Here is a 24216-nt window from a genome sequence, read left to right on the forward strand (position 1 = left end):
GCGCAAAACTCGCGCGACTTCCCCTTCAAACATTCAAGCGTCAAACATGGCCACGTCCAGACTAGAGATTAATTTTATCCGGCTATTATCGCGCTGTGAATCTCTGGCTTCAGAGAAAAGAAATGAGACCGAATGGAGACTAGAGAAGGTAATGCACAACAGCTCTGCATTTGCGTGTACTTCTGTGCTTTTGAAGTAAATGTTATAAATTCTGCATGATACAACAAAGCAATATTGCCAGCGTCATTTACATATGAATTACGTGTCAAAAACAAGACACGCATTCATATTTACACCTAATGCCCTAGAATTGATTAGTTAATGTCTTATTAGCTTTCTCTCTTCGCTGTGGATATTTGTACAATTTTTAATGTATTATTATCTCTATCATTTTAAGCATAAAATCATATTCAATAGATTTAATTTTGTCTTTTCTAGTACGTTGGTGCCCTTGAGGAGATGCTTGTTGCCCTTAAAAAGCGTCCAAGGTACGTTTATTGAAGGTTACAGACAGTAATGATTCACATATTTTAAGTGTAAACATAACCATTTCAACATTTAATGTATGAAAGAGAAATATATTAACGTCTAAGTGATTTTAAGATAAAAAAAAAGGTCTAGTAGTGTTTCTCCTACAGCTGTGATGTGAACAGATGTTGATGTAGATGATGAGTCATGATTTATATCGAATTTATTCTCTCAGTAAACCAACACCGGAAATACTGACGGACTACAACCGCAAGGTGGAGTTCCTCAAGGGTCTCTTAGAGGCAGACAAACTGGTCAGTAATTATGCTGTTTGGTCACCACTAGCTCAGTGAGAGTACAATGAGTCATCTTTCTGTGATGGTAACTTAAAAAAACACTTTGTATCCAGCCGTCTCCAGCAGAGAAGTCTCTGGCCAATCAGTTTCTGGCTCCTGGACGAACGCCTACGATATCCAGCGAGAGGATGCCTGCCAGTAAGACGGTGCACATCCAGAGTAAAGCGCGATGTGTTGGAGAAATGAGGAAGGAGCTGATGAGCACTGTACGACACTTTCCTCTTTCAGCTACTAATGTGCTTTTTTATGTTTTCATGTATTTATGGAAACATGATGTGAAACATCTCAGAATTGTACCTTAATAAATCCTAAATCTGAACATCCTTATATATATATATATATATATATAAGATGTTCAGATTGAGGATATATATATACTGGTTAAGAAAATATTTTTTTTACATTGTAAACATTTTTATTTTTAATCTTTTATCTGTGCTTTTTTTCCTAACAGGCTGTGTCAAGTTCTGGTAAGATGTATATTCTATTGTAATTTAAATACTACATTTTTAGAAATTAAATTTCATATATTATTAAGCATGCCTTTTCTGAAGTGCTGTCAAACGATTAATCGCATCCAAGTTAAACATTTTTGTTTTACATAATATATGTGTGTGTGCTGTTTATATTGATTATTTCTGTATAAATACACACACACGCATGTGCATATTTCAGAAAAAATTTATGTTTGTATACTAAATATATTTAGATAGCACATTATGCAAACAAAACATTTTATTTTGGATGCAATTAATCACGATTATTCATTTGACAGCACTACTTTTCTTTGTTCTTCATGGCCAGGTTCATTGGATACGGATCTCAGACACAGAAAGTAGGTGGCGCTCTCGTGTTGATTTTTTTCTATGTGAACTTGTCACTGGAATCTACAGTATTGAGTTATTTCTGCTGGTTTTTCAGGAGTATTCCTGTAGACGAGCGGCAGTCGGCGGGAGAGCTGGACGCTATTCTACAGCATCATCACAACCTGCAGGAGAAACTGGCTGATGACATGCTGAATCTCGCTCGCAACCTGAAGAACAACACGCTCGCGGCCCAGAACATCATCAAACAGGACAACCAGGTCTGATGTTTTTCTCTCTACACCGCTGTAGTTAATAGAATAGTGCAGATTTAGGATTATAATGCCCATCCTCTGAAAGCAAAAAATAAAAAACATATTTTATCATTCTCATTCTTGAATGACATTCAATTCTTGTTAATGTAATATATTTTATCTAGCAAAATAAAATAAGGTCACCAATTATCTACTTCAAATTAATTATTGGGAGTACAAAAAAATATAACTAACATTGTTGGTAGTAATAGATTTTAATAAAAATACATATTTTTTAAATGTTTTTATAATAAGTATATAATTATTATTATTATTATTATTATTGCTGTAATTATTATTATTATTATTACCGTTATTGTTAATATTACATAATAACATTATAGTTATTACATAATAGATATTATTATATATTCCCTTAATAAAATAATGCTGTTAACATTAATACATATATTACCATTATTGCTTTTATTATTATTATTATTATTATTATTATTAAATATTTATTCTATAATACAATTATTATTATTATTATATATTACAGTAATATTGCTGAGAATAAAACAATAAAAATAAAAAACAATATATTTTGCAAAGATAATAAAATAAATATTGTGATTTTATAATACCTGTATATATTCTATAAATGTATTTTTTATTCTTTACTTGCACCAGCTTCATGCCTTTCAATCCCTGATTTTAGGGATTATTTTTAAATCAACATATTCAACTTAATAAAATAATAATATTATTATAATAACATTTCATAAATATTTTCACATTTATCTTATATAATATGAATATAATTATCTAATATTATGTTATAATATTAATAATTATTTATATTAATTATTGTTATTATTATTATTATTATTATATTATTACTTTTCCGATTGAAAATCACAATAAAGTAGCTGCCTAAAAAGAGTGGCTCATGATGTATCATTGATGTATTTGTTGTGTGACCACTAGAGGGCAGCAATATATTAGTCTTGCACTCATAACTGAGCTTTCAAACCTACAGTAAGTTTGCTGTTACTACAGCGCAACATGGCGTTACAAATCAGTGTATAAACTAATATAAGCTTTTGAATGATTTTGCTACCAAACAGTGCCATTAAACTCAACCCTTTGACATGCAGTGTTAATCTGACTGAGCGTGAACACAGTCTAAACGCTGTTCTTCCTCCTCAGACTCTCAATCAGTCCATGCGTCAGGCAGACATGAACTTCGAGAAGCTGAAGACCGAATCAGAGCGTCTGGAGCAGCACGCCAAGAAATCCGTCAACTGGTTCCTGTGGCTGATGCTAATCGTCGTCTCCTTCACGTTCATCAGCATGATCCTCTTCATAAGACTGTTCCCGAGACTCAGATGATGCTAATCACCACTAGAACCGCTAGATTTAATTTATCTATTACAACAGGTTTACAGACACTAGCAAAGAGTTATACATTTGATTGACAGCCTCGATCGTTCAGTCAGCTTCAGCCATTCCCGCGAAAACCATTGTTGATGTCATAACGAATTCGCGCCGAATCCCTGTGAAGAACGTTTTTAAATGATTCGGTTGTTATTAACGGTTAGTATTTGATAACTAGCCCACAAACTGTTCGTCAGTCATTTAAATACATAATCTGACGAGAAACGTTCTCAATACTTATTCTGAGACCGACGTTTTCATCTTTTAAAAGACGCGTTTCCAACAGGCTAATATTGCTTAATACAGGCTAATGGGTTTTGACACTATATATGAGCGTTTTCAGAAGCTACAAATGACTGACCTCTATCTGAGTTTCTGTACGGTCGCTATAAAAACGGACCGAGCTGTTTTAAGGTCCGGTGGACTTGTCCGGACTCGCCTCGTCGATGCGGAAATGTTCTGGCAAACAGAAGGAAGTATTTTTGCCCGTCGGAAGCACAGATGGATACTGTCTTCTCCACCCAGAGAGTAAATGGCCCATATTTAGCTGCTAACGATCTATTCGTGCTTGTTCCCTATATAGCACATGGAAGGAGTAGCCTATTAAGTATTGCTCAGATATGGCTAACGTGTTTGTTTCTCTAGGCAGCTCTATTGATGGATCTTAATGTTCATCTGAAGCGGCCTGTCAATCATCGTTTATCTGTCCGTGTGTTTATTTTCGCTCCTGTAATTCATTCACATGAACAGATGGTCATAGGCTACTCTTCCTTTCTATCAGATGGGTTCCAAGTTATCTGTGAAGAAAAAACAGGAGGGTGTGTTATTTTAATAAAATAATTAGCAATCTGCCTACTTGTCTATTTTTTTTCTGCAGGCTAAATTCAGGAAAATAAAGGTTATTGCGACTTTTCATCTCACATTTAGAACTTTTCCTCGCAAGTCTAAGTTTCTCACAATTCTGACTTTTTAAAACCATTTCAAGATGTGAATTCTGAGGGCCAAAAACTCAGAATTGTGGGAAAGAATTTTGAATTTACAGCTCGTAATTTAAAAAAATAATAATATTTTACGCAATTGTGGCTTTCCCCCCTCAGAAATCCTGAGATTATATCTTCCAATTATTTTATCTCTAAATATAATTTAGTAAATAAATTTTTTGGCCTTTTCGTATGTCACCCTTAAATGTTTCCATACATTAAACTTTGCTGAATTGCACTGTCAACAGGCCCCACTGTAGTAAAGAGGGTTCCTAAATGGGTTTGGAAAAGTTACTGTATTCTGTATTCTTGGCACTATATTACATGACCTCTAGGACCTTTGCAAAAAAAAAAAAAAAAAAAGATTACTCTCTTTTACGTACAAGAAACCATTAAACTTAGCATTGCACCATGCACACTGAGCTATCTGTTGTGCCATCGGTCCACTTCACAGTGTGTGTTTTTTTTTTGGCCCTCCACAGACTATGCATTAAAGAGACCTAAGAAATATGGCATACTGCCCCAATGAAAGCCAAATCTTAAAACAGTCTTTTTTTTTATAGACCCTTGAACTTGGCCAATTTTATGCCATCTGCCCATTTCGTGTCATTTTCTGTCGGTTTCTCCCCTGCCACAGGAGTTAAATTGGACATTAGACCTTGATATTAGAGGTACTACCATAAGAAAAGCAAAATTGAGCGGGTCGATCTCTGTTAATTGATGTGCATCCATGCTATTGTTTTATTCAAGATGACCGTGATGCACAAAGGAAATGGGTTATATAAAACTAGAAATTATGCGTGAGCATGCAAAACATTCCCACACACACGTGAATAGTACTCAAGGGCACAAAACCTTTTTTTCGTGAATGTTAAACTTTTTTTATTTTAGGGATTTTGTATGATGTTACATTGAGAAAATCAATTTTAAAAACCCTGAGAAAATATTAACTAATTACTGTACTTTACACCAAATAGGTCTTTAAAGCTGAAAATAATGCTTCATGAAACATACATGTTAAATATGGTCTGAAAGTCGGTTTGGAAATCTGAGTCTGGAAAAGTATGGAATTTTGAAATGGAGAATATGTAGGAGCCTTGAGTGAATGAACTGGATCTTTTAACGTTCAAGAACCTATCCTGAGATCTATTCACTCGGTGGGAACGACCCAACTGCACTTCATGAAGCAACATTACGTCTTTCACCAAAAATGTTATGTTCGGAAAAAAAATGCTGATGTACATGGAAATTTATGCACTTTGGGATAATGTTCTTTATGACCCCTGTTGCTGTTAGCTTAGCAGTCCCCTAATGCATCATAAAGCATGGTTACTCTGACACAGGACTCCTGTGGACCCAAAGGCCTAATTTTCGAAAACCAGGTCGACCCACCTTTGAAGTAAAGCGAGCAGATAAAGCAGCTGTGAGTTTTAATTTCGCGGTTCCTGACAGGGAAAGCTGTGATCTGGCTGGAAGGTGGCAGGTTAGCTGGGGTGAAGGGATTGAAGCGACACCTCCGCCCGGCCGCGGGCCTCCACTCAACCCCTGGGGAACCCAGCAGGTGCTGCAAAGCTCCTGGAAACCACTCGAATTCACCGAGATTAAGACACTGTGAACCCGCCTTCTCAGGCGTTCTTTAACCGATAACTGGAAAAGCTTTCACTTGATTAACACAAACAAAAAAAAACAGTATAACATTTCTAGTCACGACTGAGAACCTGCCAAAACCGATGTTTGAATTCAGAAAGCAGCTTGTGTCTTCTCAAGGTCGATTCGAACGTCAAAGGTTTTGTTCCACTTGAAGAAATGAAGGTCAAATGTGTCCAACAAATGAAAAAAAAGACAATTTTGTGTGCATATTTCACAACTCGCTTATGAGTCATGTATGGAGTCGAGACTTTTTTTTATGTGGGGTTTATGTAAAGTTTTGAAGTCGGTGAATGAGTAAAGACAGCACTGTGGTGTGCGGGGGGCAGAGGGCTTGTTTTAAACAGAGTTGTTGCAACATGCCCCAGCAGGAAGAGCAGTGTGGGAAACGCTCCTCTGCTTTGATCCTCGGCTGCTCCTCGCAGAAGGAGCCGGTATAATTACGCCGTCGGTCCTCCAGGATGGGTGGTATGGGGGATCTGCCCTTCTGTAAACACTAATGGTGAGCAACACTCAGGAAGTTGTTCAGGAAGCTGTTCGGTTACCTGGTTTCTCAGTCTTCCATCCCTGGTGTTGTGGTAAATAACCTCATCATGTTTTGAGACTGAGGTGGCCAAGTGTAGTCATCTCATCAAGGTGTATCTTGAGACCATTTGGTTTATGGTAATGTTTAGAGGAAGTATAGATAGATAGACACCATGCAGATATAGAAAACTGAAATGAGTTGCTAAAACCCGCTGACATGTGCTGCCAACATGTTTATATTTATATACACAGCTCCTCATGAATCAAGCCGCAAAAAACCAGCAGCTGTGTTTCTATATTGGCAACAGCTGTTTGCTAATCTTTTAAAATCATCATGACTTCTAAATGTGTGCAAACATCTTTGTTATTCCCACGTAGACCGCAAACTGATCAGAGGTTGTCTTATAGGAATAGTTCACCCCACCTCCCCCAAAAATAAAAAAAATAAATTGTTGAACATGTACTCACCCTCAGGCCTTAAGATGTAGATGAGTTTGTTACGTCTTGAGAACAGATCTGGAGAAATGTAGCATTACATCACTTGGTCACCAGTGGATCATTTGTGGTGAATGGGTGCCGTCAGAATGAGAGTCCAAACAGCTGATAAAAACATCACAAAAATCCACACCACTCCAGCCCATTAATTAAGATCCTGAGAAGCGAGGAGCTGCATTTTTGTAAGAAACAAATCCATCATTAACATGCTTTTAACTTCATTGACTACGTTTACAAGCAGTTAAAATTCGGGTTATGGTCGGGTTAAGGTCACTACTCGGGTTTCTGAAACATTCGGGATAACCCGTTTACATGCGTGAGCAGAGAGAGTTACTCTTGTGTACATGGAATGTGTAATTAGTCGCCAATATCCCGATGTAAACGGCGACGCACGGTTAGCGTCTGGACGTACAGACAACATTAAGACGCAATATGCCTCATTTCCGATTCTTCTTCCTGTATTTTATGCGCCGTCTCTACTCAAAAGACCAAGATTCCTTGCGAATAGAACATGTGCAGAACACACATTTTGATGGGGATATGCCAAAACACGTTTACAAGAACAAATATTCCGGTTTTTAAAAACCGGGATATGAGCATATCCAGGTTTTTGCCGGTGTTTACATGGCCGTGCGCGACCGGGTTATTGCTAATATTCCGGTTTTGAACGGGTTATTGGCTGCATGTAAACGTAGTCACCGCTTCCAGCTAAAATGCAAGTCCTCTATCCATAATATTGCTTTCTCCACAGAAAAAGCCATCTCGTCTGAATCAATAGAGAAATATGTGCAGATTAAACGCCGTTAACATGTAAAAATGATCCAAAATATTCTAAACACAAATATCATCAGATTTTGATGTAAGATGACAACAGGAGGATGAATTTTACACTGTATGGTTTATGGACTTGTATTTTATCCAAAGGCAAGTTTAAAATATATTTATGTTTTTATAAATTTACTTGTGGATTATTGTGATGTTTTTATCATCTGTTTGGACTCTCATTCTGACGGCACCCATTCACTGCAAAGGATCCACTGGTGAGAAAGTGATGCTAAATTTTTCCAAATTGGTCCTGATGAAGAAAAAAAAAACCTTCTACATCTTAGATGGCCCGAGGACGAGTAGATTTTCAGCAAACTAAAATTTTTGGATGAAATATTCCTTTAAGGCGCTATAACTGACCAAAGAATCTTAAAAAAAAAAAAGCTCACTTGATAAAAAATAACTAATACTTCAGGAGTGTCTAATCAAACATTCCTGTGTCAAGTGGACATCATCAGATCCATTCATTCTTCTAATACAATGTCAATATCCCACCGGCAGAAATCTCTCATTATTGACAAAGGCGTGTTAGTGATGAAATGGCAAATCAATATTTGCTCCATCAATGTTTAATAATAGTCATTTGACATTTGCTTGTGTGTTTTGTTTGGTTAATTATGGTTTAACATCTCTGTGCAGGTGCGGTCATGTAAATCAATAGTAGTTTTCCTTCTCATCTGTACTTATCTATCCATACACACTCATTTATTTAAATGTATTTACATTTTGCACAGGAAATGACATGTGCGTTCAGCGGCTGACAGGTGTGTGTGTGGCTGGGTTGATAAAGGGGGGCGGCAGTAATCTGATCACAGAAATCATTTTGGATTACTGATGCTGGAACTGTCACTGTATGAGCTCTTGTATAACCGATAGATTAATCACAGCTTTAAAGCAAGCGAGATGTTCTGCTCCGGTGTGCTTTCACAGATTAAATTGTCCAATTACATTAAGTAGACACCTTTGTGCAACACTGACTTTAGGAGCGATCAATGGCAAATCATTGCCTTCAATGCACATTTGTTAGTACATTAAAAGTCATCATGTACAAACAATTTACATTTCAGTTTCACATTTTGCAGTTCAAGCATCTCATCAAGCTTGGGCTATATATTAAGAAATTTAATATGACATACAATATAATAAGTATACTTTTTACACTAAAACAATCAAACTGTGTAAACGTCATTGTCAATGTTCTCATTTTGTAAACAATAAATGCATATTTAAATTTAAATTACATATAATTAAAAGAGCTAAAATTTTAATTTTTACATGTAAAATATAGCATGGATTCAATTTCCAAATTCTCAGTTTTAATGTTAAGCCTTAAATACAATGGAAAGGTAGGCTATAATATAATATAATATAATATAATATAATATAATATAATATAATATAATATAATATAATATAATATAATATAAATTTTAAACCCAAACATTTTTAAAAAGTTTTCCAAATTATTTGCCGACTAATATTAAATGCATAATGTAAATCAAATTGCATATTATTACAAATACTAAATTACTTATTTATCATTTTTACATGTAAAATATTGCATTAATTCATACTGTAAGCATCAAAGTGAATAGTCTTAATGTAAAGTCTTAAATGCAATGGAAAGACAATAATATAATACTTTTTAAACAAAAATAACATTAAAAAGTTGCCCATTTAATTTGTCAACTAATAATAAATAGCATATATTTTTATTCATAAATCAATTAATATAATGAAATAATGCATGGATTTAGATTCCAACCAACAAAGTTCTGTTTTAATTGTTCAGACCTAAGTACAATGTATATATAATGTAATATAATATAATATAATATAATATAATATAATATAATATAATATAATATAATTAAACAACAACAAAAAAATATTTAAAATGTTGTGCATACTTTTGATTAACTAACAATAAATACATTTACATTTAGTCATTTAGCAGACGCTTTTATCCAAAGCGACTTACAAATTAGGACAACAGAAACAATCAAAAATATATTTTTAATTTTATTTTGTAATAATTAAATTCACATAATATAAAATGCTAAATAAATACAAATACAGCTGAAAATTGCACGTGTAAATTATTGCACGGTGATTCGTATTCCAACCACCAAAATTCTCCGTTTTAACTTCCGTCTATATTTTTAACGTTAACCCTCGAGTACAATGGACAGGCGTCGTTATATTTACTTCACGACTCCTGCGTTCTCTTTACGTGCGCGTCACAGTCTCTGCTCCACTCGGCTCCGCTCCGTGTTTTGCGCGTGGCCGCCGCTCTGCCCCAGCTGACTAGCAGTACTTGTTTACTGGTGGAGGTACACAGGGAGAGACGAGAGGGGGAAAACCATACCGCCGACAACACCAGAGAAGTTTTTCCCACTTTCAGCCCATTCCCACGCCAATGAGTTCATCGAAACCGCACACCAGGGTCTCGTGCACGGATTTGAGTGGATTTATGGGCAAACCGCGCACGCGTTGGACGCTGCTCTTTTGATTAACGTGGAAGATTAAAACGCAACGCGGCCGTGACGCGCATACGCTCGCTCGCGCACACACTTCTGGAGCATTGTGCTGGAAGCAAAGGCTTAAGGGGGACATCCAGATTCTTTTTTTAAATTTTTTATCGGAAGTCTAAACGCTTTGAATATACACAGACGTGTGTGGATGTTTAATATCAGGGACGGTGGCTTTTTTGTCAGCAAAGGAGCAAAACAATATTTTTTGTGTGTGTGTGCAAGCATGTGTATATGGAGATGCCCATTTTTTTTTATAATAGAAACATTTGGCAGTGCATGAGACGACCTGTGGAATAACGCCTGTTTCCTGCTTCTTTCCTCAGAGATGTTAAAATTCGGGATTTTTTGACATCGGGACTCTTTTTGGAATATTTATGTTTTTAAAGCAACCTGGGGTACCTTATTTTTGCTGTTATTATTATTAACATAACATACATTTTCAAGCTAAATCGGGTTATGAAAAAGTTGCAATGCACTGCACCCTTAAGGGTACCTCATTCCTAGAAGTGTGGGACTGATTCCACGGAAGAGATGCATGGACGTGTTTCATGCTTGATCTACTGAAAGCAAATATGAACCCGAGGAATAGTTCAAAATGATTTTTATCCATTTATTTTTTACTAGGGCGCAAGATCGTGTTGTGTAATGCTCACGCTGTGTATGCAACAACTTTAATTGAACATTATTTTCAACTGAAGCACGCTGGACCCCTGGGTCCCCTTCTTGGGGGGTCTCATTTAAGTTGTCCCCGACATTTTTTGACCTGGATATAAGCTAATTAAGGTTTTATTTGTATTTTATTGCTCAACAACCATTTTGTTTTGGACACACCAGAGGTGGATTTAATTTTCCAAGAAAACTAAAACGTGTCGCGAGGCATAATGCGGCTGGACACATCTGCGGTTGTTTTGGTCACTTTCGCCTACATCGTGTGCCTCTGCGGACCTCTACATGGAGAAAGTAAGCCGTGACACACTTTAACGTTTTAATTCGCAAAATATTGATGTGCTGTGTGTAATATTATAGTTTACAACTGATAGGATTTGTGGAATTCACTCCATGTAGACTTCGGCCGCTCCGACATGAGTTGGCGAGGGATGTCGCACTTATTTGGTTGTTTTAAAATGGCTTGTGTGTTGAAATCTGATCATTCGGAAACATATTTAATGTGTGAAATATTTCATAAAGGATCCATTCACATCATTCGTGGAATGAAAACGTATTGTTTTGTAGCCAAACTTGTGTTTTTATATGTCTTCCCGCCCCCCGCTTCCGCTAAAAATGGGCCGTTCCTCGGGCCTGGCGTTCTAGGCCAGATTAGCGCTCGTGACTGGACTCGGCGGGATTCGCGAGAGCACCACGCACGCCTGGATTGTCGCGGAGCCGCGCGCACGCACGTTCTTCACGTTCGATCTGGAAGCGTGTAAACAGGCCCTAAGAAGATTCCCAGATCCCATAAGTGTGGGATTAGCCTACACTGGGTCTCCTCCCAGGTCGACTTCTGTTTGATAGCAACTGTGGAATTCCCAATGAGAAGGAAAAGAATGTTGCGTTTGCAATTATATATTTGGAGCTCGGTGTCTGTGGATCATTTTATATTAACGTTTAATTATCGCTTACGGAAATGTACCATGGTTCTACTACAAATTCAAAATAAATAAATAAACGATTTACTATAGTTAAAGCACGGTAACCAAAAATTAACCCTGGTTTTGCTACACTAACCATAGTTTAACCATGGTATTCGTAGTAAAACAGATTTATAATAGAATCAATACGCCAAAAAAAAAAACTTAATTTTCATAAGAGATGTATAGCAATGATAATATAAATCACTCCTTCTTAATAATTATTTCATCTAATATAATATTATTATTATTATTAACAGAACCGTGGTTTGTGTATATTTTATCAGTATGCTTTTTTAAAATATTTTTTATATTATTCATGTTAGTTATTAACATGTCTTGCTCTAACTGGAGGTATCTGTATTAAGTCATATCCCTATCTTTTATTTTTTAAATGTGCATGTATATATTACATGTTTTTAAGTGTGTGTGTGTATGTATGTGTGTGTGTGTGTATATATATATATATATATATATATATATATATATATATATATATATATATATATATATATATATATTATTGTTATTATTATTATTATTGTTATCATTATTATTATTATTATTATTATTATTTAAATAGTTTATATAACATTTGGTCATATCACGTGACCTAATACCAGCACTATTGCAAATGAGACATTGATTTTGTTGCCTACAACAGTAGTTCAATAAACAGTTAACTGACTTACATTTTAGACACATTATTGATTATTTTTATAAATGAAAATAGTTCTTAGCAAAGCCAAAGCAGTACAGTCGCGTATCTCCGAGCAACACACAGCGGTGTGTTTCATTACTGAACGAATCAGCATTTTTTATTGAATCCGTGAATGATTTAGTGATTCAGTGAGCCATTCATAAAGACAGTCACTTGCTTTATTTACTGAATGAATCAGCTGTTTGAAGGAATTGGTTGAATCAGTGACTCACTCCTGAAGCCACCTACTGGTGGTTTGCATTTATACTTAAAACTACCATTGCATTTCTCCAACATTTCACATTTACTGCATACGATAAAAACGTAAAACATTAATCTTTTAACATTATGCATTTGCATTTTTACTGTGTAAATGCTTTTATGGAACCTCTTATCGTCATTAAACAGTCTGTTTAAATACGTCTAAATGGCACTTTCTATGCAGCTTCAGTTGTTCCTGAGACAAGTTTGGAGTTTGTTGATAGTGATTTCATTTGAATGGTAACTACCATACATGGTCTAATTATTCTAACTGGATTTAAGAATTTGACGTAAATGATGACACGGGTAAATTTTTGAGTGTATGCGTACATACACGCTTGTGTATGTGTTTGTGTATATAATTAAGTGTTTACAGGTTTGTGCTAAATTGCTTTATTTTTTAGCTAACAAAGTATTAATCATTAACTACATGTTAAATAAAGTGGCTTCAGCACACGTTTAGATGCTTTATTACTGTGAAATTTATCACTGTATCTAAACCCCTTCGGCTTTTCCATTTCTGAATATCATTTTAAATTTAGGACAGGCACTTTTATGGGCACACTTACAATAGCGGGCTGTTAATGTTTAGTAGAGCTGCTGTCTCAAGAAAGTGCTGGACTGATGCCTGCAATAGTAACACGGTGTTATAAATAATGCGCTGGAGATAATTAGATCTTCCTTATTATAGGTAACCGTTGCATCCCAGCGAGCCATTTGTAATGTAGATTGGGAAAACATGAGGTGTTTGCAGGTGGTGTGGTTTCTCGATCAGAAACTTGATAAATGTTCATGCAATCTGTTTGTTTTTCATGTAAAGAAACTTGGCAAAATGAGCCATTTTTGAATGTTTTGCTCTATTTGAAACAGTTTGTCCAAGATTGGTTCCAAATATGAGTTCATCTTTTTTCACTGTTGCACTTTTGGAAAACTTCCCTGGTTGCAGTCTCAAAGATTAGGACGTCAAAATACGCTGGAATAGTTTTAACATTACTGTTTGCCTCCCTGACTCCATGGACCTGTTTGGGATCCTCTGACACTCTGTAGTTTGCCTTGGTATGTCTCCCAGAATTCCAAGCGTGTGGAATGTCTTTGAAGTGGCCCACCCTGTAGGTGCTCTTGCCGTTGAGGGTTTCGGGACTCATTTCGGTGTCTGCTGCCTGCTGACCTCTTGTCTTCCAGGTCATGTATCTGAACATTTGCCATGTAGCATGTGAGCTCTATGTTCAGCTCTCCGAATTTCCAGGGTGGGCTTTTCCCAGGAAACCGGAGCATTTTCGCAGGCTTCTGTTCATTGGTGTGTGGCCATTTTCTCGGAGGTTCACATTTAAAAAAATTATTTGTCCTACAGTTACATACAAGGAAATTTTTTTTGAATACATGCATAAAAGGTTAGAAAATGTGTTTATTAAAAATGTTAATTTTACAATGACTTTGACTGTGGCTCATCCAATCAGATTTTAGTGTTTGACCTATTTTTTCATTGTTTGCCAGTGGAAATGTAAATTTGTATGCGAAAGTTATGTTTTGATGACTGAATATGAAAGTAAACATTGTTTAATATAATAAAGTAATGGTTTATCCACAGTAAGACCAGAGATGTTTAAGGAAGAAGTTCATTCTACAAAACTTATTTTTATAATAAGAACTATGAAACTTTGAATATATGCATAAAATGGATGCATTATTTTTTACATTATATTAACTATTAAAATGCTTGAATCTATGTGTATAAAGGAAATTTCATGAATCATTTAATATGAAAAGAATACACAGATGTTGCATTTTTCATAAAAAAAAAAAGTAGTGTTTCACACAGTAGTTTAATGAAAGATAAAACGCAATTGCAGTTTTGCGAAAGAAACAGTGCCAAGTAACAATCGCTGTTTCATGTTTTGAAAAGCACAATTGTTGTTTATTTTCCTTAAAAACAAAAACCCTAAACTGCAAAAAAATAAAACTACATAAAGGATGATAACTTGAACGATGTAGTTTTAAAAATCGGTTTCTTAATATTAAAAGAATAGCATTGTCCACATCGCAACTATAACTATGATGGCACAGAGTAACGATAAAAACTTCCTTTAACTTGCAAAACTTTTTTTGTTCCAACAATCGTTGTTCCTTTTGTAAACTTTGTATGTTTTAGAAGTTGGTGTTTATTTTTGTGGATAAAAACCCCTCATCTACAATACCTTTCAAATAAAATTGCAAAAAGCAGCACAAGAAGGACAATAACTATAACGTTAAAGTTTGAATTGTTTTTTTCGAAAACAGCAGAGTTCACATCAAACTGAAAAAATAACGACAGAAAAACGACATAATTGGAATCGCTCTCAGAACAACGTTTTCTAACTGATGACTGACGCAAACTCTGACAGCCAATCAGATCCATCCTGCTTTAAAGAGCTTGAGAATTTAAAGTGACAGATGACAAAACTGCAGTGCGTGATTATAATAAACCCAACATTATTTTGCATTAGTGTGGAAGTCTATATAGTTATCGTTTTTTGGTGTGAACGTGTCTTTAATCATGGTTTCTATTGTTTAATCACTTTTTCATGCACAACTGTATCTTTTTATACAAAGATAAGCTAACACTTATTTAATGAACAAGCTACATTTTTGACTTTTTGATATTGATTATAAAACTTCATATTGAGTTTTAACTTGCTGAGAAATCAAGGAAAATTAAGTTTATTATTATTATTTTATGCAGATTAGACCATTTTAAACCACTCTTTGAGTTTGTGATCTTATTACAAACACATCAGTTTTAACTCTACATCCTCACTTTACCGTGTCAAGATGTTCCAGGACATGACCCGAGTAACCTGCCCTTATTCCAGCTCTCAGAGGCCATCATCTCCATCAAAGTATTCGACTGACTCGTTCAGTCTGTACATAGTCCCGCCTCTGCTCAATATTCATTGACTAAAGATTCATGGCAGCTTGTTTCTTGTATTGACACCGTTCTCCGTGTTGGGTCGTGGGTCACGAATGAGGTCAGTGCCTCTTACAACACGCCTGAAAAATCTGACCTGATGAGCCGGTTGCTGTTTGTATCCGTCCGGCTTTATCTGTCAATGATCTCATGCCATAATGTCTCTGTCAAACCATGCTAGTAATGCGGGGATCAGCAAGCGTTGAGTTGGGGCCCTTTCAGCACATACGAGAGGGTGGAAAGACAGCTTGTCTCCAGCATTCGTGGGCTTTAGAGAATTTTGGCAGCTCTGTTACGCTACCTGATGGCTTAACATGTATTTTGAGAGCTGTCATATTGCTGAAATCGGGTTCTTTTGACCTTAATTTTTAATCGGATCCCAAGGGAGAAATCAAACTTGAAGTTCTGTGGTTTGTTTTGAAGCCTTTTGCTTTTTTTTTGCGGCAGCATTCCATTGTTGCATTTAATAGAAACTGGAATAAACCATTTGGTAACACTTTTTACAATAAAGCTCCATTTATTGGCATTAGTCATCTATCAATAATACTTACCAAAAATGCCCACAATGCTGCAATTCACTGCAGAGGATCCATTGGTGATCCATTGGATCCAACTCATCTACGTGTGAACATTTTCAGAAAAATGTCATTTTGGGTGAACTGTTCCTTTAAGAAATGAAAAGTCAATGTTAACTAAATGTCGCCTTTTAAACAGTCATAAATAACTGAAATATAAATGGCTTAAATATCAAAGCTAAATGATGTATTTTGAAAGCTGAGCTACAGGAGCCTTTGTTTTTCTTCAGCGGTTAGTGCTGTTTTTAGAGGAAGTATTATATAAAATAATTTAATAGGTGAAGACAGGCTCCTTTTTTCTGCACTGAGCGGCATATCTCGATGTGTGCGGTGAAACACGCGGCTGTTCCCTCAATTACACAGCCGTAAATGTGAGCGATACTCATCTTTATTCTGCCAATAAACCTTTCAACAAGGTTAAGGGGTGACATTAATTTGTTTTACTTTGCGGGTAAATGAAATTAGGATTTTCTCGCCTTGCTCACTGCAAGTAAATACTATCAGTTAGCTCAGGAGGAAAACACTGTGAAGTAATGAATGAAAACGAGCTTTTAGGGGAACAGTTCACCAAAACAAACATTTGCCTAAAATTGACTCACCCTCAGGCTATTCAAGATGTAGATGAGTTTGTTTCTTAATGGAAACAGATTTCGGGAAATGTAGCGTTACATCACTTGCTCACCAATAGATCCATTGAGGTGAATGGGTGCCGTCAGAATGAGAGTCCAAACAGCTGATAAAAACATGATAATAATCCACAAGTAAACCATATGACTTCAGTCCATCAATTACAATCTTGTCATGTGAAAAAAGTTCTCTTGTCTGAATCAGGAGAGAAATATGCTCAGCTCAAACACTGTTTACAAAGTAGATTTTGATCTGAAAGGACAACAGAGGATGCACTTTTTCACTGGAATAAGTGTTATTATGGATTATGGACTGTCAGAAGCAGTTCTTTGTTTTTTTGCCAACCAGTCTTGAGAAAACCCTCAATTTGATGTTATTTTTAAAAGTGTGAGAGGAAAAAAAAAAGGTGTATAAATGTTGAAATTTCTCAATTTAGATTTAGAAGTTGCTAAAATTGTAACTTAATTGCATCAATTGTACGTGCAGCAAAACAAAAGTTAGCAGGCATTAGGAGGAAGTACTATAGTTTGCTTTAGAAGTGTTTTCTTGATAAATACAGGCTTTATCTAATTATAGGCATAATTGAATTCAGAATTGACTGCATTTACTTTCCTAATGTTTTGAACTTGTATATTATTCATTAGATGCACATTTTTGTCTTCGCTAAAGTTTTTCCTCCTATCTTTTGAGTCTTGATACAGAAATATTGCATGTTATGGAAAAGGTTGCAGCCGTTTAATCATGCCTTTGGGTTTTGGAGGCTTTTAGCAAGTAGGTTAAGAGTGAAAACTAATGGAGAGTGTTTGGTTTGATTTAGACTTTGAACGTCTAAAGTCTTCAGAAGAGTCCCAGTCCAATCCCGTCCAGTAATTTGACCTGAAATGAACTGTCGTATTACGCTCTGCTCTGTTCTCAGCTTGAAATCTCATTGCCTTGAGCCTGACCGCATTAGGAGACATTGCTGCAGATGAAGAATTAGATCACGCTCTAGCGGGACGCCGTCCAAGTTTGAGTTGCTCTCGTAATCTCATGTGGAAGCGTCGGTCTTTGCTCTCTAACTGGAGTGAGTTTAGAGTCTTTATACTGGATCGCTCCACCTGTTTAATTCTTCTCGTAGAGGCGGGAAATGAGAAATCAGAGGTTATTTGCTTTATATTTAGTTCTGTTCTGCCTCTAATTCCATAGACCACGTTACAGAAGTGAACATTCCCGTCACTGGGCCGCATTCCCCACCCGAGGCCGTCTTTGTGAGTTTATGGCCTGGTGCCCGAGCGCTGCTGTCAGGCAGCACGTCGTCCCAGAGTTTTTCTCATTTAAAGGGAGGTGAGAGAGTTCACTGTCATTCACCGTTTTGTTTTTCCCCTCATACAACACGTATTTGCAGCCGTCCCTGCCTGGATAACACGTACAAACAATGAGCGGCTACAATAATCCGGCCCTGGACGCTTTGTAAGTGTGAACACAAACTCATTCACCTACAACGCCTGCTTGTTTTCCACCAGTCCAGTTATGCATAAATAATGTTTGGTCGGTAAACTTGGTTTCTCTTCATGTAGCTTTTTGATTGTACTGAGACTACGGTTTCAAAGTCAACACAAAATAAGAAACTAACAGTCAAAATTTGAAACAATTAAAATTAAAAACAAGTTTCTGAAAGATGTCCCAAGGATTGATTTGATCAAAAATACATTGTGAAACATGATCACAAGTGAAAATAACTTTTCTGTTTGAATGCATTTTAAAATGTAATTTTATTTCTGTGATGCAAAGCTGAATTTTCAGCATCATAAATCTAGCCTTAAGTGCCACATGATCCTTCAAAAATCATGCCAATATGATAATTAGCGGCTTCAGAAACATTTAATATTATCAGTTTTGAAAACAGTTGTACTACTTAATTTTTCTACGTAAACCATGATACAGTACAATTCAAAATAATCAAATTCTCACTTAAAAGTCATCTTGACAAACGCTAGTAATTAATTAAATTATAATATTTAGCAAATTAAAAAAGTACACTTTTCGAACACTGTTTTGAATTGATAGATTAAAAAATGATTGCTGCAATTAAACTTAAAATTGCACGTAAAATTAACAAATTAATTACAAAGAAACACCAAGTACTTTAAATCAAACTTGAAATTTTGCCGTAGAAAAACTGAAATCATACTCTAATATTCATTTTAATCCAACTTCGAAAACATTTTTTAAATATATATATATATACACACTGCGCAGGTTTGGACAGAAATATGAGCTCATTAAAAAATTTTCTTCTTTTGAAACAGACATCTCAAATACATCTTAATTTGTTGATCCAGCCAGACGCGATGAACGTGATATTTGGTCGCCATGGCTTAACTGTTTTGTTAGTTAATTCTCGTAATGTTTATATCTTTATATTCAGCCTTTCATCACCTGTTCGCGCCCATAATGCATCATTTTAGACAGAGCCGTTTCGTGACGCAATCTTTCTCCCAATGTTTTAGGCTTTCATTGTGTCAGAAGCTTCAACCGTGAGAGGAAAACTTCAGAAATGTGTCCAGACTCTGCAGCGAGCCAAGCGCCGAGGCGACGGCTCATACTGCACTTGGCAGCCAACCAGGGCGAGAAATTAACCGTGGTTTACTAGAGTGGCGAAGGAAACAGAGTATCTATTGTTAATAAAGTAAAGCACAGTCGGCACAGCTTTATTTATTTGCTTTGCTTAGTCTCTTTCTCCCTTTTCGCTTGCCATGTTACACGTTTAAAAGCAGCAAACTTTGAGCTGTCCGTCAAGTGCCTAACTACCCATGAGAGACCGTGTAGACGGCGGGACGCTTAGAAGGTGGCGTCACATACGAATCTGCCATCCATTGCAGAGATGTTCTATAAACTGGGCGTTTATTGTGAAGCAAATGCTTCTTTGTCGGTAAATAAATCCAAATATGCACCATTTGGTCCATTCAGACTTGGGTTTGGGATCTGTTAGGTCCATTGAGGTTTGTAGGTTCTGTACGTGTCCCGCCTTGCTTGGGTTAAGGATATCCAGAACGGAAAAACCAACATGCTCACGTGTGTTTGAAAATCGAAAACTGTTTGGTGTCCAGGGCAGTCTAACGGAAAAACAAATAGTGGAAATATTAGTTGAGCTGCTAGATGAGTGTAATGAATTGATATTTCATTGCCGTGTAATGCTGCAGGTACATGCTCTAATATTCACAAATGCTTGAATGTTGGATGTTGTTTATGAAGGGGCTCCTTCATGCTATGAAATAGTCTGCAGTGGAGAGGTTTGTGCTGAAGGATAATGCCGCAAAATAAATCATATTTGAAATCTACACTTGGAGATGAGCTTCTGTTTTGTTTATTTTGAAGGTGATTTTTTTTTAAATTAATTTTAATTTTATAAAATATTTATTTATTGATTTTGATTTTTTATTTCATTTATTTTGGTTGGCTCTATAAGTTTAAGATTCATTCTGTTCTGTTCAATCTATTTGGTTCCTTCGGTTTTGACGGTTTGATTCCATTCAATGAAATTCTGTTTGTCTCTAATTGATTCGGTTTCTTTTGGATTCTGTTCTGTCCGGTTCTGTTTCCTTGAAGATAATTCCAAATACTTTGCAGTTCGGTTTGGCTGTTCTTGATTCTATTCATTTGGTTCTCTTGGTGTTTGTTTGATATTGTTCTGTTTGGTTTAGTTCTATTTGGGTAATTCCAGTTCTGTTGGTGTCTTTTGTATTCTGTTCTGTCTTTTTTAATTTTGATTATTTTGATTTTATTTTTGTTTCTATATCTTTTCAGTTTTTTTCTTCTTTTCAGTTTTTTTTTTTTTTTTTTTTTTACATTTATTTTTATTATTTAGTTTGCCCAAGTAATTTCTGTTAGTTTCTTTTAAAAAAAAAAATCCAAGTATTTTGATATTTGGTTCTATTAAATTCTTCCTTATTCTATTCATTTAGTTCGGTGTATTTTGGATTTGATTTTTATCTTGTTCTTTCCAGTTCTGTTTGTGCCTGTTGGATTCTATTTCTTTTATTTTATTTTATTCTATTTGTTTCTGTTTGATTCAGTTTCTTTTGGATTCACTTCTGTTTGATTATAAATCAGTTTTTTAATATATATAATATCCAGATATGATTTGGTTCTGCCTGATTCTATTCAGTTGGGTCTGTTTATTTATTTAATTGTGTTTTTGATTTGATTTCTACTTGGTTAATTCCAGTTCTGCTTGTCTGTTTGATTCTGTTCTTTCTGGTTCTCCTCTGATTTTTTTTTTCTTCTTCTTCATTCCTTTCATTTTTATTCTGTTTGTTTCCTTTTGGCGTTGTTTGTTTATGTCTCATGTTCTTTGATTCTCTTGGGTTTGGTTTTGCTTTTTTTTCCTGTTTGCTTCTTTTCTGTTCAGTTTGGCTCTGCTGTACTTGTCTATTCTGTCCAGATTGGTTTTATTGAATTCTTTACTCTTTAAACCCTGAAGTCAGCTTTGTTCGATTTTGTTCGACTCCGGGTTCACTGGAGTCGTCTCTCGCCCCTGATAAACACACGCCTCCCGAAGCTGCTCGGCGATGAGCCACAGAGTCTGACAGAGCGTGTGGGTTCACGGGTAGACGTGGTCTTACCCGGCAGCAGTCAGTCTGAGCCGGTGGTCTCCAGAACAGACAAACAGCCCATTAAAGTGACCTGTGCTTCCCTGCAGCCGGCGGGCCGCTCCTCTCCCTGCGGTGACTGTGTGGACTGATTCCAGCGCCGGCTGCGAGGGAGGGGCGCCACTGCAATGGCCATATTCATCTGGCACGCTCTCACCCAAACACACTGCGCCCGGCAGGAACTCATCAATATCGCCTTTTGTCTCTCCGGCTCTTCACAGCTGCTTTTAAGATGCTGTGTTGCTACCACGTTTGCAGCAAATGCTGATAGGATCGCATGTTTTGCACAGGAGCTTAGCGCTAGACGTAGCAAAACATCGCAATAATCCTTTATTCTCTCTTGCCCCACTACACAAACTACGCTGTGTAGCGTGAGTTGCATTTGTCCTCGTAAGAGGTTCATGTGCAGCGCTATAAAATGTGCTGCAGCTTGTAGAAATGTGTTTCTTATGAAGCGTCGACGCAAAGCACGTTTGTGTGTTCAAACACAGCATAACGTGTTTAATCAATACAATACGCATGGTTTGATGTGCTGCAATGAGCGAAGTCATTACTGCTGATGAATCGCTGAAATATTTCTAAAGTCTGACAGTAATTGCCTTGAAAATTTGTTGAAAGCGATGGATCTGCTACCAAAGGTTTGAATTAAGAGACGCAACGTTTAGCGTGCTAACAACAACATTCCCCAGACATATTTTAGGATGTTATGCAGTTACCCAGGCTCTATAAAATGTGTTTACTATTTACCAAACTCCTTTTTTTTTTTTTTTTTTTTTTTTTTTTTTGGATCCCGTCTTAATGGTTGAATAACATTTTAGTAATCAAAAAGCATGTCTGAGTAATTAAAACCACTAGGACCCCTTATGATTTAAGGACCATTCCTGAAAAGTTGAACAAAAATGACATTTTTAGCGCCCTGTGGGATCAGTTTTTTTCCACAATTCTGGGTTGGTTTAATTAAGTGGTATAGTTAAATATTTATAATCCCAAAGATCCAATTAATAGAACTTTGTTAGTTGAATAATTTATACATTTGTACAATACTTTTCAAAAAAACAAAAATAATAATTTGGGGTTTGCCTTTTAATTTTTCTGTAATTTATTTTAATGATTAAAAAAAAAGTTGTAACAAAAAGCATGTCGTATTAATAAAATCCATGAGACCTACACAATTTAACAATTATTTATTGAAAGTTGACCAAAAAATTTGCCCAAGTTTAATTTATTTCTCAATAAAATAAAATAAATTCTTGATTTTTATTTAATGGTATAATTATATTTTTATAATCAACAATATCTAAACAATTTAATACAACTTTATTTTTTTTACTATTATATTTAGTATTATTTTATTGTTGTTATTATTATTATTATTATTATTATTAATGCTATTATTATCTGCTTTAATTGTTCTGGATTTATGTTTTAATACAAATATATTATACAGTGGTGAGTATACAATCACATTCTGGAACATTTCGTGTTCTACAGTAAATTCCATTTTTATGAATTGATTTTGTGATTCCATCCAGATTTTCTGCATGTTAGCTAAACAATTACCTTTTTTTTTTCTTTTTTTTACTACACCATCTTAACTTTACAGATCGGTCTAAATCTTTGGCATCTGACTGTAACTTTAATAAAAATATATTGTTAGAGGCAAAAATGTTTTGGAGTGATTTTAGCACGTCGGCAGCATGTTATGTAAAAATACACAAATATGTATATTTTTAGATCGATTTCAAGCAATCTGACGTTCTGAAATGAGTCCGAGCACAATTCATAATGTGGCACGTTTGTTTCAGATTCTTAAACTTTGTTTCACAGAGTTTGAATATTAGTTTTGCGTGTCAAATTTTCAGTTAAAAGTAAAAAAGTCGCGATCTAGAGCTGGCTAATGAACTGAGTCCTTGTTGTTGGTTATTAGAGAAAGCCTAGCTCTTCCAGGCGTGTGAGAAACGTGGCTGCCTGCTCTGGCTAGGCTGTGGCTTTGAGAGAAATAGCCAAATAGTCAGGATGCCAGCTCCCATCTGGTTTTGGAGTGGCGTGCTATGAGGAACGTACCTCATACCGTCCCCGATGACCCGCGGGCCTCGCCGCTGCTTTTAGAAGCACCAGGAAATGTGTTCTAGCATCTCTTCAGTGTTAATGGGGGCAGAAGCCTTTCAGAGAGAGCGTAATTACCCCACAGCTATCCAGATTTGATGCGCTCCTTGTTTCGCCATGCATTTGTTTGCTCAAAAAGCAGCGTGTTTTGGACCGAATTCATGTCTTGTTTGTAGCGACCCGGCCTTCTGACGGATGAATCCTTCAGCCTTTTTAGACCTAGACTGTTTTTTTCCTGTGTTTAGGCTAAAAGCATTTTCTGCTGGTCAAAAGCTAGCCTAAATAAAAAGCCGTTCATTCCCTGGCTCCTGCTGACGACACGTTTGCATGATGCAGAAAATGAGGATGTTCTCGAGCTAATGCTTGAGGACGTCTTTTTGCAGTTCTCTCAGTTTTTTTGCATCTTTTGTGGGGAAC

At 36.0% G+C, this 24216-nt stretch overlaps 2 protein-coding genes across 2 annotated transcripts in view; both read left to right on the forward strand.

Moving 5' to 3' along the window:
- Positions 1 to 17: 17 nt before the first annotated feature.
- Positions 18 to 4172, forward strand: LOC113040223 (vesicle transport protein USE1). The gene is made up of 8 exons (XM_026198546.1): positions 18 to 148; positions 439 to 488; positions 704 to 782; positions 878 to 1030; positions 1279 to 1294; positions 1629 to 1659; positions 1746 to 1908; positions 3094 to 4172. Exons 1-8 carry the CDS (start codon positions 47 to 49, stop codon positions 3274 to 3276), a joined length of 777 nt encoding a protein of 258 aa, XP_026054331.1. The 5' UTR covers positions 18 to 46; the 3' UTR covers positions 3277 to 4172.
- A 5913-nt stretch (positions 4173 to 10085) lies between these two features.
- LOC113040224 (insulin receptor-like) overlaps positions 10086 to 24216 on the forward strand; it is a 68587-nt gene continuing 54456 nt past the window's right edge. The window contains exon 1 of the mRNA XM_026198547.1: positions 10086 to 11287. Coding sequence (XP_026054332.1) covers positions 11209 to 11287 — 79 coding nt within the window. The 5' untranslated portion in view covers positions 10086 to 11208. The remainder of the gene's footprint in view (positions 11288 to 24216) is intronic.

Source organism: Carassius auratus, chromosome 22 (genome assembly GCF_003368295.1).
Source record: "Carassius auratus strain Wakin chromosome 22, ASM336829v1, whole genome shotgun sequence".
Classification (NCBI taxonomy): domain Eukaryota; kingdom Metazoa; phylum Chordata; class Actinopteri; order Cypriniformes; family Cyprinidae; genus Carassius; species Carassius auratus.